Consider the following 15,168-nt stretch of genomic DNA (forward strand, 5'->3'; position numbering starts at 1 on the left):
ACGAAAAAATATTAGCAATTTTAGCTGCAGTATATGCAGTATGCAGTATGGAATCAAATTGTAAGTTCCAGAGCGATATGTTGGTGTGGAGTGATGCAATTTAGCCGTGAGGATGGAAAAAACATTTCAAAGTGAATGAGTTAGTGTCATGATCAGAGTCAGATGTTTTAACAGTACTTTTGCAGGGAATAATTCTTTTAAAACCTCATTCTCTGTCATCTGTAACATTTGAAAAAGCATTGGAGGCATTTAAAAACAATATAATTTTAAATAAAAGATTGTTTTAAAGCATGTTTTAGTAAAATTGATTTCAAAATGATAGGATTAAAAAAATAAATATTAGAAATGGACAGATGCACAAAATTGAATGAGGAAAGAACAGCACTTCATTTATTTTAAAGCAATACAACAGCTGCTAGCATATTCTGCAGCTGAACTGGCTAGGATACAAAATGTAATCTGTTGAAGATTTTAGGTACACTACCCAAAACCATTTCCAACACATGGAGTCCATCCAGCTTTGGGCCGGGTGCCGAATTCTGTCTGGCGAGGAAACAATAAGAGTTAATAGTCACACACTTGACATATTGCAGCTGAGAAAAGAATATCAACAGGCTCTTTTTACCATCCCAAATTTCATAGTCTAAGAGCCATACTGTTTTATGTTTAAGGGATTTTACTCATATTAAATTCATGCTTTAATTCAAGGTTGTGGATAGGAATTCTGGGCCCCCTACTTGTAAACAGTTTGGGACCCTTACCTATTTAAATGCAAAATTCAGAAACTGCTGTAATTTCCCCTGGTCCTGTGAGCCCCTAGAATGATTCCCACCTTTCACCTGTCGAGTTTGAACTGACATAAACTGCTTTATTCCCGAATAAATAAAAAGCTTTTGACATATTTGAAAATACATTTTTCAAGTGAAGGTCTATACTTAATAAAGTAGGTTTCCCAGACACAGGTAAAGTACTGGATGTATTCAAACAAACTTACAGGCAATGTTTGATGTCTGACGTCCTCTCATGTCCTCTACAGTCTATGAATCCTGTATGGAAATTAGAAGTGAAAGTGAAAAAGTGAAGTGACATTCAGCCAAGTATGGTGACCCACACTCAGAATTTGTGCTCTGCATTTAACCCATCCGAAATGCACACACACAGAGCAGTGAACACACACACACACACACACACTGTGAGCACACACCCGGAGCAGTGGGCAGCCATTTTTGCTGCGGCGCCCGGGGAGCAGTTGGGGGTTTGATGCCTTGCTCAAGGGCACCTAAGTCGTGGTATTGAAGGTGGAGAGAGAACTGTACATGCACTCCCCCCCACCCACAATTCCGCCCAGCCCGAGACTAGAACCCACAACCCTTCGATTGGGAGTCCAACCCTCTAACCATTAGGCCACGACTTCCCAAAAACATGCTGGTCTACCATTCAACAGGGGCTGATGGGATAGACTTTGTATTTGTTGTACTGACACCATTTGTCCAGTTTGCTGCTTCTCTACAATCCTCCAATGTTGCTATAACAGATGAAGGTGCTTTTCGAGCTGGACATCTCCTGTTACTTTCCTAAAGAAAATTATATCCTTGAAAATGCAATGCAATGCTGCCAAAAAGGAATAGAATAAAATCTAAGTATATAAATTAAATGCATAGCTGAAGTTATTAATCACTTAATGCTGTATTTAAATGTTTATTGTATTTATTTTAAGCTCATTAACAACATTCATCACTTGTGAGGAGCTGGCAATGGGATTTGCCATAATGCCTTGTCTTATCTTGCTTCTTCTGTTCTTCTGGCTGTCAGTGTCAAGGACCATTTTCTCAGAGGGAAATCCCTCTTTCGACACTGTTAAGAGACTATCCTTGCTAGACAAGGAACAGTACACACTTCTCTCACTCTCAGGGTGAACAGCAAAGCTCTTGCGCATGATTTCAGAAGATGTTTGGGAGGGCACAATAACTTGTTGTGACACACTTATTTCAGATGACCTATGTAAAAGCTTAATGTTTATTTCTGTCAATAGATCTCAAACGTCTTAAACAGAAAAATACACTGGATTTTTGTAAATAAATAAATACTTTGGACTGTCACCCAACAGATTATCCATACCGTCTTCCTCTCTCTTAACATTCCCAGTCATGTTTATAGAAGAACTGGATATGGTTTGTTCCAATGGATGTGTTTGATTGTCACCATGTTGGCATCCTTTGGTTTTGCCACTTCTCATTCTGTCCGTAACGACCATCCCCAACATTGACTTCAAAGGATGTTCAGCCTAAGTGCAAATGCATTTTGATGACCTCTCTACTTTTTCCAACATTCTTTATATTTTAAATACAGACGTTGATCGCTTTGATACGTTATTCCTTTTGTAAAGGTCCTCAAGTTGAAGTATTCTGCGCAGATCTGATCTGTTATTAATGCTTGAATTAGTTCGGGGAAGCTCTTCATCCATGCAAGCTATGGTTTGTTTCTTCAGCCCCTGCAAGTTACATTTCATCATCCAACCAGAGCAATTTCTAAGAGAACAGGGAAATTTACAGAACAAATCTACCTTTAAAACACACTATATGCATACCCTACTAGGTAAATATGTTAAAAGATCAATTTAAAAAGCTGCTTTGAGTGGTAACGTTAGTAAATTATAGGATATTTAGCATGGGTTTCCAACCATGTTTACAAGTTTTCCAAATAAAATAAACAGAAGGTCATTTGTTCCTCTACAAGCAGTTACTGCATATTCAGCACGGTATTTAAAAGTATTGTGAGTTAACCGCGGGATAAATGAGGTAAGAACAGCTGCTGTGAGGCTTGCTAACTAGTGGTCTAGTGTTTTGCCTTGTTGCTATAGTTACAAGCCGACGGCTGTTGACAGCGTGCGCTGTGCGTGGATTAATGACACAGCTGCGCCTCCCCGCGAATGCAACATGTATTACATTTACATTTACATTTACATTACATTTAGCAGACGCTTTTATCTGTCACAGTTTAAAAATAAATAAATTGTTTTGACGTCTTTGTGTTGGCACAAACAAGTACAAAATACACTTTTGCAGCATTCTGGTAGGAGAGTATTCTGTTTAGGTGGCAGGTATGGAGAGGACTGCCTTTTATATTAATAGTTTAAAATTATAAACCATTAAGACGCCTCTGTCTACTAAGTGATCTACTTAATCAGAAGATGTAGTATTCTGAAAAGGAAAGTTGTGTCAGATATGGTCAAATTTATGAAAATACACTGAAAGTGTCTAGCAGAAAAGTCTCCAATGAGTAAACAAGTCTTGTTTGTTCACTTAAAGTCAAATATGTCAATTTGAGCTGGTTGATAAGAGTGGTCTGTTATAAGAAAGAAACAATTATTTGCCAAGCACATTTCATAAGGTTTTATTTTATGGTTTGTCTACTGTTCTGTCATTTGGTGTCTTCAAGCTTTTAAAAAGATTTTTGATAATTCTTTTTTTTTTTTCAAGCTAACATGTCTTAAGAAACATTGCTTTTCTAGTTATAAATGTTACATGTTGTTTGTTGAATTTGAATTCATTTTCAGTATACTAACATTCAAATTTAAATCAGCAATAACTAATAACTAAAAACAAAATAGCATATTTACAAACAGTCATGAATTTTGTTCTATTTGAAATCATATATAATTAATATTATTATTTTTATTAAAATCATGTACCATTTATATTATATAGATAAGGGTGTTAGTTCATGAAACAGACAACATCAATTCATTTTCATGAATTTTATTATAATTTTGTACATTACATAAATATTCTGCCTAAAAACCTAAAATCACCTCGCTAACCTCTACATACACTGTCCATACATTTTACTTCCTCTCTACACTTTAACATAGAAACATCTGGGCTTATTAAAGCTCTATGTGTACATTTTTATTCAAAACTTTAAATACTCAGATCACAATGTGGGGAAACAATCTGAGTCTGAACAGAGGTGCTTTTTGGAATTTAACAAAAGGAAATGCAACCACAGCCCCTTTAAAGATAGTGAATCAAACTCTCAAGTAACGTCTCATTCATTCAATTACATGAGTATGAAATCCTTCCTCAGTGACATAGTGGGTATATTTTGAACATACTCAACTGTATTTAATAAACTGGATTTCTTTTCAGCTACGCTATGTGTTTATGCTAGAAGATCATGGGAACAGTATCTGTGTTTTGGCACAAATTCATCCCAAATATGGATTTATGTTTGTTGTTTTGTTAACCGTGAGTGCAGCATCTAATGTAAACAACAGACTGTACTTCATCACTGAGCATATCTTCAGGAGGAAGGGTGAAAAATAAAAAAAAAGAGAGAGATAAACATCGCTCCTTCCTCCTCGGTTTTTGGCCCTACCTTCAGAATGGAACTTTTATAAAAGAAAAAAAGAAAAGTCTGGGAAAGTTCCAGAGAAGGAGAGCATCAGTAGTCCTCAGCTGGAAAGAGAAAGACAAGGAGACAGAGAGACACAGATTAACAAGAAGAAGAACCGTGTGGAAGCAGAGCGTGCAGTCCGTTTGAGGTTAGTGACGCCATAAGAAATCTCAGCATGCGGGTGGTTAGTGGAGACGCAAGGCGGCTTACTTTCAATGGTGAGAATGCAGGTGCTGGCAGCAGTTCCTCGGCTGTTAACGGCTTTGCACATGTACTCTCCTTCATCCTCAGGGAACGTTTCTGGCAAGTACAAGCAGTAGGTCTCGCCTCTCTCAATGTACTGGTAATCTTCAGAGTCCGGCAGCAGCTCACCCTCAAACCACCAGGTGACCTCTGGTTTGGGTTCTCCTGTTATCTTCACAGTGAACCGCACGGGCTCTGCGTCAACCACCGACTGGTTCTTCAGGGGCTTTTTAAACCATGGAGCGCCCGACCTGGCGTGGTCCTCTTCATCCTCATAGGCGGCTGAGCCGTTAATGATGCTACCCTCTTCTTCTTCCTCTTCTTCCTTTTTCTAACAAGACATGAAGTGTTTCACACTCAGATAAATCAGCAAAACAACAGAAATCGCATCCATGCAGCTCTATCATGCATTAGTGTTGAGCACGGTCCACCCTTTAGCTCTTAAACAAAGCAGCCCAGGAGAGGTTTACTTTTTGGAGAGCAGCGTCAATTTCCTGTTGTTCAAATTGCATCCTCTGTAATTTCTGCTCTTCGATCTTCCTCTTCTGCTGCTCTTCTCTGGCCTTGGCCATTTGTTCGAATCGTGCACGCATGTCCACTTTCTGTCTGAACGGGACGTCTTCTGCTTTAGCTGGAGTTGTATTGTTCTCATCTTCATCCTGTGTGTAAGAAATGAGCAAAATTCCTCATTTCAAAGTTCTTTAGCTGGAATGAAAATATTAGAAATTCCCTCGAGCTTTTACCTCCTGACAGCGCTCTGCCTCTCTCTCCTTGATTTTCTCGTCAATTTCTTTCCTTCTTGCTCGTTCCTCATCGATCTTCTTCTGGATCTCTTCCTCTGTGAGCTGCTTGATCTTCTCAAACTTAGATTTTAGGGTTTTGGCCTGGATGGAGCCGGTTCGCTTCAGATTTGTTAGTTCCTCATACTCAGTGCTCACCACCTCAGAACTTTCATTGATCTTATCCTGAATCAAACACACAAAACATATGTAAATAATTGAAGTGTATTGAAATTTTGAATGAAATGATCATTTTATTGGCATTGCATACCTCGCCCATCTCTTGTCGCAACTGTTCAAACTCTTTCTTCTCCATCTCCATTTTTAGACGTTTGGCCTCCTCCTTGCGCTTTCGTTCTGCCTCCTCTTTCATTCTCAGCATCTCTTCAAAGTTGATTTCTAGTTTCCCTGGGTGCATTGCTTCCTGTGACTCTGTCCTCGCCAGAGTTTTTTCATCATCCTGCACCTGTCACAAGAAAGGGACCGACATCTCATCAGAGACTGATATTTAAATACATATGAACATATCTTTTATACATTTTACGTAGGTACAGAGTGTTTTTCCATGTTACTTGCTGTTATTCATTTTCTTATGTTCGGCAGATGAAAACTGAACATGCTGAATTGATAATCAAAACAAGTAAATTCACAGGTAATCAAATATTATGAATATATTTCTAAATTGTAGGTATATAAAATGTATTTACTCTACAATTATATATTACTCTACAAGGTTGTGCAAAATTCAGAACTCAAGAATTGAATTCTGTTCATGAGTTGGAACTTGAATTTAATCCATGTCCCACAGGAAGCTAAATTAATTTTAATAAGTATAGTGCATTCAATAAAATTAAGTATCTTTCAACCCTGATATGTCTGTCTGGTTTTAATTAAATTCTGAATGACACAACCCTTTAATAGAAGAACATCCGTTAAAACAACAGAACAGTGAAACCCCTTATTGCCAAAAGCAAAATACTATACATTATCACACAGTTTGTGATTTGATACTGTAAAAATAAAAAAAACTCATATACCCCTAATTCAGTTCTGTACTAATACTCAAAACTGAATATTCCTATTTTCTACAATGCAAAGGATCATACAGTATTTGAATCTTGTTTTATTTACCAGTAAAAAACAAAATCTAAAAATAAAAAACAAGACACAGAAATAAGAAGCAAAAATATTTATGATATTTAAAAGGTTCATATCAGAGGGAATTTTCTTTGACATTTTTATTTTTATTAAAATTAGTTTATTGTACTATAAAAACATACAATATTATAAGTGGAACTCAGTGGGAAATATTACCTAAACTGAAATAAATGATATGCATCATATCTCCCTTTGATGCATGTTTTCGAAGAATGTTTAGTATTCTCAATATACTATGTTTACTGCAAATTTTATTTCGTCTTGTTCTTCCTTATCTCCATATCCATTTAAATTATCCTGATCCAGTCCAGGGCTCTTAAAGACACAATTTGGAAAGCAAAACAGACGAGCATTGCAGCAGGTTTATCATTTGAGCACACTGGAGATTTGCACTTATGGTTTGTTCATATTTGAAACTGAATTAAATTGAATTAGAGACCATAAGTAAGTGGGTGTATTGAAATTGACACCACTTAACAGCTGGGCCCAGATGATATACATTTATTTAGCAGAATGCATTATAATAAACATGCAGCATAATGTATATTTAAGATACATTATTAGTAAGCAAAGCAGTGATTGTATCGTTTCCTGAATATAGTGTTAAATAGAAGCCCATTAATGGACTTTTGCTTTTGATTTGTTTGGTACATATAACATAAATTAGTGCATGCAAACGGACTGTTCATGTGCAACTACATTATGCTTTATCTCATCCATGGTCCTACCAAAATTTTGCGAGCTTCTGCAAAAAGCATTTTCTCCTCTTCCAGGCGTCGCTTTGCTTCCTCCTCTTTCCTTTTCTGCTCTTCTTCTCGTCTTTGTCTTTCCAAATCCTCAAAGCTGATGGCCAACTTCCCGGGTTTGCCCGCATCTGAGTTCATCATGGCCAGCAGGATGTCATCATCACTATTTACAACCTGCAAATCAATATATTAGGTTTGGGGAAAAATAGTGCCTGAAAAAAGTGTTTTATCTGGTTTCCAACTTACATGTCCAAATGTGCCAAGTCAGCAAACCCTTATCACTGTCTGATTTTAGATTGTAACTGTTATATTTCAAGCCAGACATGCTGTACATGTTTTCTATAATCTGTTGTAATAATAGAGTGAGCAATTTGTGTCTATTAAATATTATGTAGACCTGATCAGAAAATAACACTGATAAATGCGGTCAAAATATCATGCTTACAATAGTATGCATAAAATAAAAAATAAAAAACATGATATATTACCATGGTGCTGTTTCACAAGCACACAAACTGACCATGCTTTTTCTGGCCTCAGCAAAGGCCTTTCTCTCTTCTTCGATACGTCTTTTCCTTTCTTCTTCCACTCGCTTATGTTCCTCTTCCAGCCTCTGTCTTTCCAGCTCCTCAAAGCTGAGTCGAAGTTTACCAGGTCTGAATTCTTCCTTTTCTCCCTTTGCATCCTGAGTATCCTCATCATCCTGGGCCTGTGATAAACAGTTTATCATTATTCATGTTACACATATACAGTGGCCCCAGTGTAAAAACTCTTTAAGTAATGAAGTAATGTGGATTACTTATGTATTATTGTAATGTTTTTATCAGCTGTTTGGACTCTCATTCTGACGGCACCATTCAATGTAGAGGATCCATTGGTTTCTCCAAATCTCTTACGATAAAGGAACAAACACTTTTACAGTACTTGTTGGATGACCTGAAGGTGAGTAAATCTTCAGCAACTTTTCAGTTTTGGATAAACTATAAGTGTCTGAATAGTAAAAAAAAAACTCTATATTTTGTATGTGTAAACCAATATATCTACTGGTTGTGGAAAATATACTCACCATGTCCAGCTTGGCCTCTTCGAAAGCTTTCCTTTCCTCCTCCAGTCTGCGTCGGGCCTCCTCCTCTGCCTGCTTTCTCTGCTGATCCTGTCGCTCCTTCTCCTGTTCTTCAAAGGTCAGATGCAGTTTACCAGGGGTCACCTGCTCCTTCTGCTTGGGAGGAGACTCTCTATCATCCAGCTTTTTTGAAGAAGGAAACTTTTTTAGTTACATTTTTTTTCAAAGTTAACAAAACTCTTTCTAGTACAGATAGCATTCATCTTTAAAAACCGATTGTTCACCTGTTCAGTCATGGAACAACGCTTGGCCTCTCGGAAAGACCGGCGGTTTTCATCATATCTCTTCTTCTTTTCCTCCTCGGTTCGCTTCTTTAGTTCCTCTTCTCTGCTCTTCTCCAAGTCCTCAAAGTTCATCTTGATCTTTCCCGGTTGTTTTTGAGATTTTGCAGGCACTACTCGTACCAGCAGACTGTCATCACCTTCCTGTCATGAAGAAGATGTGGGGAAGTAACCCAAACAGATAAAACAGCAGTTTTATCACTGGACTTACAAAAGGTGTTATCAAATGTCTTCCTGTTTTGTTAAGATTTTTGAAAATCAGACACATATGTTAGGTCTAACCTGAAGCCATAACAAATAATTTTTTCATTTCTACTGCTTTGACGTGTAACATTTCTGCAGTCATGGACAAGCATCCAGACAGGTTTCAGATAAGGCCTGACAGCAGAGGACATTCTTCTGACACAGTTGCGTTCATATGTGTCATACTAGACAGAGATATGGGATTGCTAATGCAGTCATAGAGCATGGACTACAAGTGGTGTGAGAAACAGTTGGATGACAAATGTTTGTTAATTCTGGCTCCTGTAAGTGTGGACGGTGGGTTATTTGAGCATCAATGCACACATTTCTATATATACAATAGTGTATAATATACTGTACACTACCTTTTAAATTTTGGTAGGATTTTGAAAAATATACAGTACAGACCAAAAGTTTGTACACACCTTCTCATTCAAAGAGTTTTCTTTATTTTCATGACTATAAAAATGTTAGAGTCACACTGAAGGCATCAAGGGCTATTTGACCAAGAAGGAGAGTGATGGGGTGCTGCGCCTCCACAGTCACCGGACCTGAACCCAATCCAGATGGTTTAGGGGTGAGCTGGAGCGCAGACAGAAGGCAAAAGGGCCAACAAGTGCTAAACATCTCTCGGGGAACTCCTTCAAGACTGTTGGAAGACCATTTCAGGTGACTACCTCTTGAAGCTCATCAAGAGAATGCCAAGAGTTTGCAAAGCAGTAATCAAAGCAAAAGGGGGCTACTTTGAAGAACCTAGAATATGACATATTTTCAGTTGTTTCACACTTTTTTGTTATGTATATAATTCCACATGTGTTAATTCATAGTTTTGATGCCTTCAGTGTGAATCTACAATTTTCATAGTCATGAAAATAAAGAAAACTCTTTGAATGAGAAGGTGTCTCCAAACTTTTGGTCTGTACTGTATATATTTTTGAAATGTCTCTTCTGCTTACCACTTGCTGTCACTTTTGATCAGTTGGCCTTGCTGAACAAACTTATTATGACAACACTTTACAGTAAGGTTTCATATGTTAACATTAGATAAATACATTAGTTAACATGAGCTAACAACGGACAATACTTCTACAGTATTAATTCATGTTAATCTCAACATTTATTAATACATATTTAAGATCTTTGTACTGTAACATTAGTTTATGAACTTTATTAATAAATGCTGTTAAAAGACATTGCTCATTGCTAATTCATGTAAATTAACACTTGGTTAAAATCTACAAATGAGAACTTCTTGTAAAGTTAAGTATTTTTCTTTAAATCTTAAATCTGTGTGATTTTGAACAGCGGCCATTTTATGAATCCAAATTTATTTTATATTTATATACAGTATTTCAACAATAAAAATAAAGAAACATAATTAAATTATAAAAAATATTTAATTGAGTTTATGAATAATTGATGTTAACTGGTTGGTTATGAGTCTTACCTTTCCTGTCACTGCAATTTTTTATTGTGATGTGGCATTGCTCTATACTGTAAATCGATTGCTTGATTTGATTACACTTCCATATATTGCTAGGTTTTAAAATAGTACTTTACATTGCATCAGAGGATTACCTGAGTGATTACAGATACTTTGGGTGGAGATTTTCTAATAGTAGACCTGATAAAGCAGCCGCCTGCCAAAGTCGCATTAAAAGCATCCTGCTGTATCCACAGTCTGTTATCATGACACACTGACTTACCTCCTGGGCTTTCTTGGCCAGCTCTTTCTGAATCTTGGCCTTCTCTATGGCCTCCTGTGCGGAGCGCTTCTTTCTCTCCTCTTCTGTTCTTTTCCGCTCCTCCTCCTGCCTTTGTTTCTCCATCTCTGCAAACTTCCCCTTCACACTGCCTGTGAATGGACAGAAAGCTGACAGTTGGCATCTATAATGGGATTAAAATGCTGTTACAACGATTACATTGGATCAGTCCTAAAACCAAATATTCCATATCCCTCCGTTTTTCTCATTTCACCCTACCTGTAATTTTGGGAACATATGTTTTTTCTATCTTCGTCGGCTTCACCTCTTCCTCTTCATCACTAGAGGTGAGGAGTTCCTTTATCTGAAGAGGATACAACAGTTGTTGTGGGGTTAGCTGTTTTATCCAGGATCAGAAACCATGCTGGTCGTAGCAAGCCAAGCAGACCTTAATCCTTTTAAGACAGGCACATATGACCTACAGGGGCGGATGCTGATTGGTCCATCAGTCGTGACATAGGCAGGGGATAAGTAGAGTGTCCAAGCAGCAAGCAGGCATTACAGATACTGGGGTGTTTTACTGATTAAAGGCTTTTTATAAGAAGGTTTGTGTACATCCTGAAATCAGGTATTGATGCATGCCAAACCCTATGCAAACTCTGCAGAACCAGCAATCCGTATCTTCATTAACCTCAATTCAAAATCTCCTACCATGCATTGTTAGTGTCAGAGAGATGAGGCAGGGCAGTCGGTGGATGAAGTAACAAAACAAGATGATGATAGGCACGTTTCTCTACTGACCATTTGCTTCCTGCGAACATACTCTCTCTCTTTAATGTACTGCTCTCTGCGTTTCTTTTGCTCCTCCTGACTTCTCTTTTGGCTTCTTTCTTCTCTAGCTTTCTGCATGGCCTCAAACTTATTCTTCACATCTTCTTTTCCCAACTTGGGAACATAACTTCTCTGTACAGGCTTAGATGTTTTAAGCAGTTTCTTCAAAACAAAGAGAATAAGAGGTATGAGAGATTGTTAGTAAAATGTATTGAAAATATATAACAATTAAAAGCATGAATAAATTATATATGTGTGTGTGTGTTTGTGTTTGTGTGTGTGTTATTTATATTTTTTATTAATTTTTATTTAATTGTAATTTTTTGGAATTTACATATTTTTTATTATGTATTTAATATTGTTGTAGCCTAATCATACCTCTTGTTTTAGTGCCACATCTGACATATTTGTCATATCATGTGATGCATCGACCTCTTCATCTTTCTCCACTTGGGTGATGTTTTCCTCATTCATTTTGGAAACCCTCTCTCGTTTTCTCGTCCTGCCGGTGGTCTTTGTCTCCTGTTTGGGCTCTTTGTTTTCAGGTAACTTGGTTATCTTTGGTTCATCTGCAACCCTCTTCATCTCCACTTCTTCAGACATACTCACATCACATGTTTCTTCTTTATGGTCTTCATCATTGATTGTATTCTCTGTATCATTATCATTAGCTATCTCGTCCATGTTTTTTGTGTTGTTTATATGCGTCATGTCTGTTGACATGTCCGCCATGATTATCACATCAGTCATGGTGTTGTTTCTAAGATACACCGTAACAGAGCCTGTTGCGAGACACATCAGATGAAACTGACATTGGGAAAAAGACATGATCACAAGATTCCATTGCAAAGGAACTGCTTTTGACCTACTGTAATGTTTATTATGTTACAGAGCTAAGACTCTAAGACTGTTACTTGTTTTCTCTAAAAGGTAAATAAATGGTACTAAAGTCAGCTATGAGTCTTGATATTGTTAGTTGGTGGTCTACAAAGGAACAGATGTGTGGGGAACCTCCAACAGGAGCCTTGTGGGACATACAGGCCCTAATTTTAACTCCCAGTCTGGGTCCAGCCATGTGATTGGGGCTATTTTTACCTGGAGATATGAGTCTAAGAAGAGGTCATCACCCAGATGGCACACATTAGACCCCAGACTAAATGACTACATGTGTTGTGTCTCTACAGTGCAAATGTACAATCAATTTAGCTAAAGTTAGCAAAAATTTTATTTTTTGTGACAATATGTGTTGTACACTATGTGCAGTTCTTTGTATTTCAAAGATTCTACATCTAACATCTTTTCTAAAATAATCCCAGAAGAACAGCAGCATTTACCCATGCAGAACAGGAAAACACGATTTTAGGCATGACTCACTACATGTGTGATCTGTAATCATCTAAATTTCAATGCACAGTCACTCTTCTTTACTATTCATACATATCTCTCACACAACTGGAGCTCCTCTGATGACTAGAACTCACAACTGTTCACACTTCACTTTTAGAAGATGACGAAAACAATATGGCCCCCGCAAACAATGTCGCCATTTTTCAGCATTGTTTCCCACCACATTCCAATTGATGTATTTATTTTTAGCAATATGTACACTAAGCATTTTCCATAGACAACCATCCATGTAGACACAATGTTTACTATCTTGATTAGTTAAACTTCATCTTCACATTTAAGGTTGATTTCAGAGTTTTGTTGGACATTGAAGATAAATGTTTAGTATATATGTTTAAAAACATTTAGCGAAACCCTAACATTCAAAATAATGGCACCCTAAAGGTGTCACAAATATTTATTTGAGTTGTCATTTAATAATGTATTCAACAAATAAATATATATCTCTTTATCCTGGGGCTAAACAATAATTTATTACAATTTCTCATGATGTTCTCCACTAGTTTTTATAAAGATCTTAAGGTTTTTCAATCTTGTTTTTTTCTATTTATTAGCTTATTTTCCCTTTCAACATTAGTGTAATCTAATGAAATAAACATTAATGAAAATATGAAATAAAAGTGTATTCTCAGTGAGTTAAGTAAAGACATGAGGTAGGCCCTCATCCATGTCGACATGCCCTTTTTTTATTTTTTTATTTTTGCTCCCAGAGACTTAATTAAATTCTTCACACTTCATAAACGATAACGTAAAAATATCCTACCTTCTTAAGAGTGAAATTCTTCCTTTGTCTTCAATCATAAGATTTGTTCTCAGTTCACGGTGACTTTGATAATGCCAGAATCAAGTATAAATCCACAAGCACAGGTTTAGTCCTGTCTTCCCGTGCGACAGAAAGTCCAATGAGCGCATTCGTTGTCAGTGGGCGCTACCCTTAAAAATATCCGTGCCCCTCTCCATCTCCCGCATTCCACACGCGCCACCGGCTTGCGGCCTCAGCTGTTGCACCACATATGTCTTCTTATCTCCGAGTCTGAGGCGGTTTTACACCAAATTATTTCAACACTATAATTGTTATTTTCAAGCTGTCAACGACACGAATGACCTGTAAGTTATTATTTAGTAATGTGCTTATTCATTCGTTTATGTATTTTTAATGGCAGCCTGCATGCACTCTAAAATATCATGTTAAATGTACGTTTAAATCAATCTTTAATGCATTACTGGCGACATTTGTGTCTTTAGTTTTTACTAATGTTATGTCTAATAGTATTATTTGCATCTTTTATTTGAGCTATACTAAACATTGCACCATTCACAGATACCATAATAATACAGGTGTTAAATTAAGTCACTTGATGAATTAATAATAATAAGTAAATAAACATAGACAATAACACAGCGTTAAAGTTATTTTATAAATCAAATATAACAGATAACTGCCCTGATTGCAGAATCTCGAGAAAGATTTTTTTTAATGAATGTTATGCACCATGCAGGAATTTATATATATATATATATATATATATATATATATATATATATATATATATATATATATATATATATATATATAGATAGATATAATGCAATAACCTACAGTAAAAATACAGGTATTGCTTTATAGAAAGATATTTACTGTAAATCATGTACTTTTTCCATTGGCAAGCCAAAAAACACAATTTTACAGTATTTACCTTTCCATTAAATCAATTTTTTTCAGCATTTAGAATTCTTCTCCCATTACAGTGTATTCCAGTCATCCACATTGTATACAGTATATAGACGCTTGCATCAGGTTTGTTTGTTTTCATTCATATTTTTCACACAAACATCAGCTTGTTTACATGGAAAGCTGTCCGTTGGCTGTTGGAGGCAGTATGGCTTTATCTTGAGAGTCTGTGGCTTGTCCAGTCAGTTCTGACCCACTTATCACGGTCACATATAGAGACGTGTGATAACCCAGATACCTCATTGGGTCATTCTATAACAATATTACAGCATATATATGTATATATAAAGGCAGTTCTTGTTGCTGTGGTGACAGACCTGTCAGTGGAAACAAGTTTATTTGCTCATTGCTCTCTGACACAACAGCATGCTTTTGAAATGAACAGTTTTGATGCCTCCCTCCAGAGCATTCATGCATTTAATTAAAAATGACTATTAATACTGAGAACACAGGCGCATTATGAACAGGATGCAACAGAACTGATTGCATCTCTCTACCTCACCAGCCAGCAGTGCCAATAAACATAT

General features: G+C 36.7%; 1 protein-coding gene and 1 long non-coding RNA gene across 3 annotated transcripts; both read right to left on the reverse strand.

The window, feature by feature from the left end:
• Nucleotides 1-377: 377 nt before the first annotated feature.
• On the reverse strand, nt 378-2,807 carry LOC113069826 (uncharacterized). The gene is made up of 4 exons (XR_003279814.1): nt 1,739-2,807; nt 1,482-1,611; nt 995-1,046; nt 378-543 (listed from the first exon to the last, which is right to left on the reverse strand). It is a non-coding gene; the product is annotated as an uncharacterized LOC113069826 (long non-coding RNA).
• A 937-nt stretch (nt 2,808-3,744) lies between these two features.
• LOC113069879 (nexilin-like) lies at nt 3,745-13,813 on the reverse strand. 2 transcript variants are annotated; one of them, XM_026242978.1, is made up of 14 exons: nt 13,673-13,813; nt 11,881-12,284; nt 11,473-11,664; nt 10,951-11,035; nt 10,675-10,823; nt 8,669-8,869; nt 8,388-8,567; nt 7,842-8,030; nt 7,304-7,495; nt 5,689-5,883; nt 5,382-5,603; nt 5,109-5,297; nt 4,606-4,969; nt 3,745-4,457 (listed from the first exon to the last, which is right to left on the reverse strand). In XM_026242978.1, the coding sequence occupies exons 2-14, from the start codon at nt 12,250-12,252 to the stop codon at nt 4,444-4,446; spliced, it is 2,544 nt and encodes an 847-aa protein (XP_026098763.1). In that variant the 5' UTR covers nt 12,253-12,284; nt 13,673-13,813; the 3' UTR covers nt 3,745-4,443. The 2 variants fall into 2 exon arrangements, with proteins under 2 accessions (XP_026098763.1, XP_026098762.1); XM_026242977.1 differs by having other exon boundaries at nt 11,881-12,309; nt 13,673-13,807.
• Between the last annotated feature and the right edge of the window lie 1,355 nt (nt 13,814-15,168).

Source organism: Carassius auratus, unplaced genomic scaffold, assembly GCF_003368295.1.
Source record: "Carassius auratus strain Wakin unplaced genomic scaffold, ASM336829v1 scaf_tig00002576, whole genome shotgun sequence".
In the NCBI taxonomy this organism is placed as follows: domain Eukaryota; kingdom Metazoa; phylum Chordata; class Actinopteri; order Cypriniformes; family Cyprinidae; genus Carassius; species Carassius auratus.

Bases quoted from the DNA above. Each gene is read 5' to 3' on its own strand.
- LOC113069879 (XM_026242977.1), bottom strand. From the start codon at position 12,300: ATGTGTCTCGCAACAGGCTCTGTTACGGTGTATCTTAGAAACAACACC. The intron at 8,568-8,668 runs GTGAACAATCGG...TCTTCAAAAAAG, and splicing joins GTTGTTCCATGACTGAACAG to CTGGATGATAGAGAGTCTCC. The intron at 7,496-7,841 runs GTCAGTTTGTGT...ATTGATTTGCAG, and splicing joins CTGAGGCCAGAAAAAGCATG to GTTGTAAATAGTGATGATGA.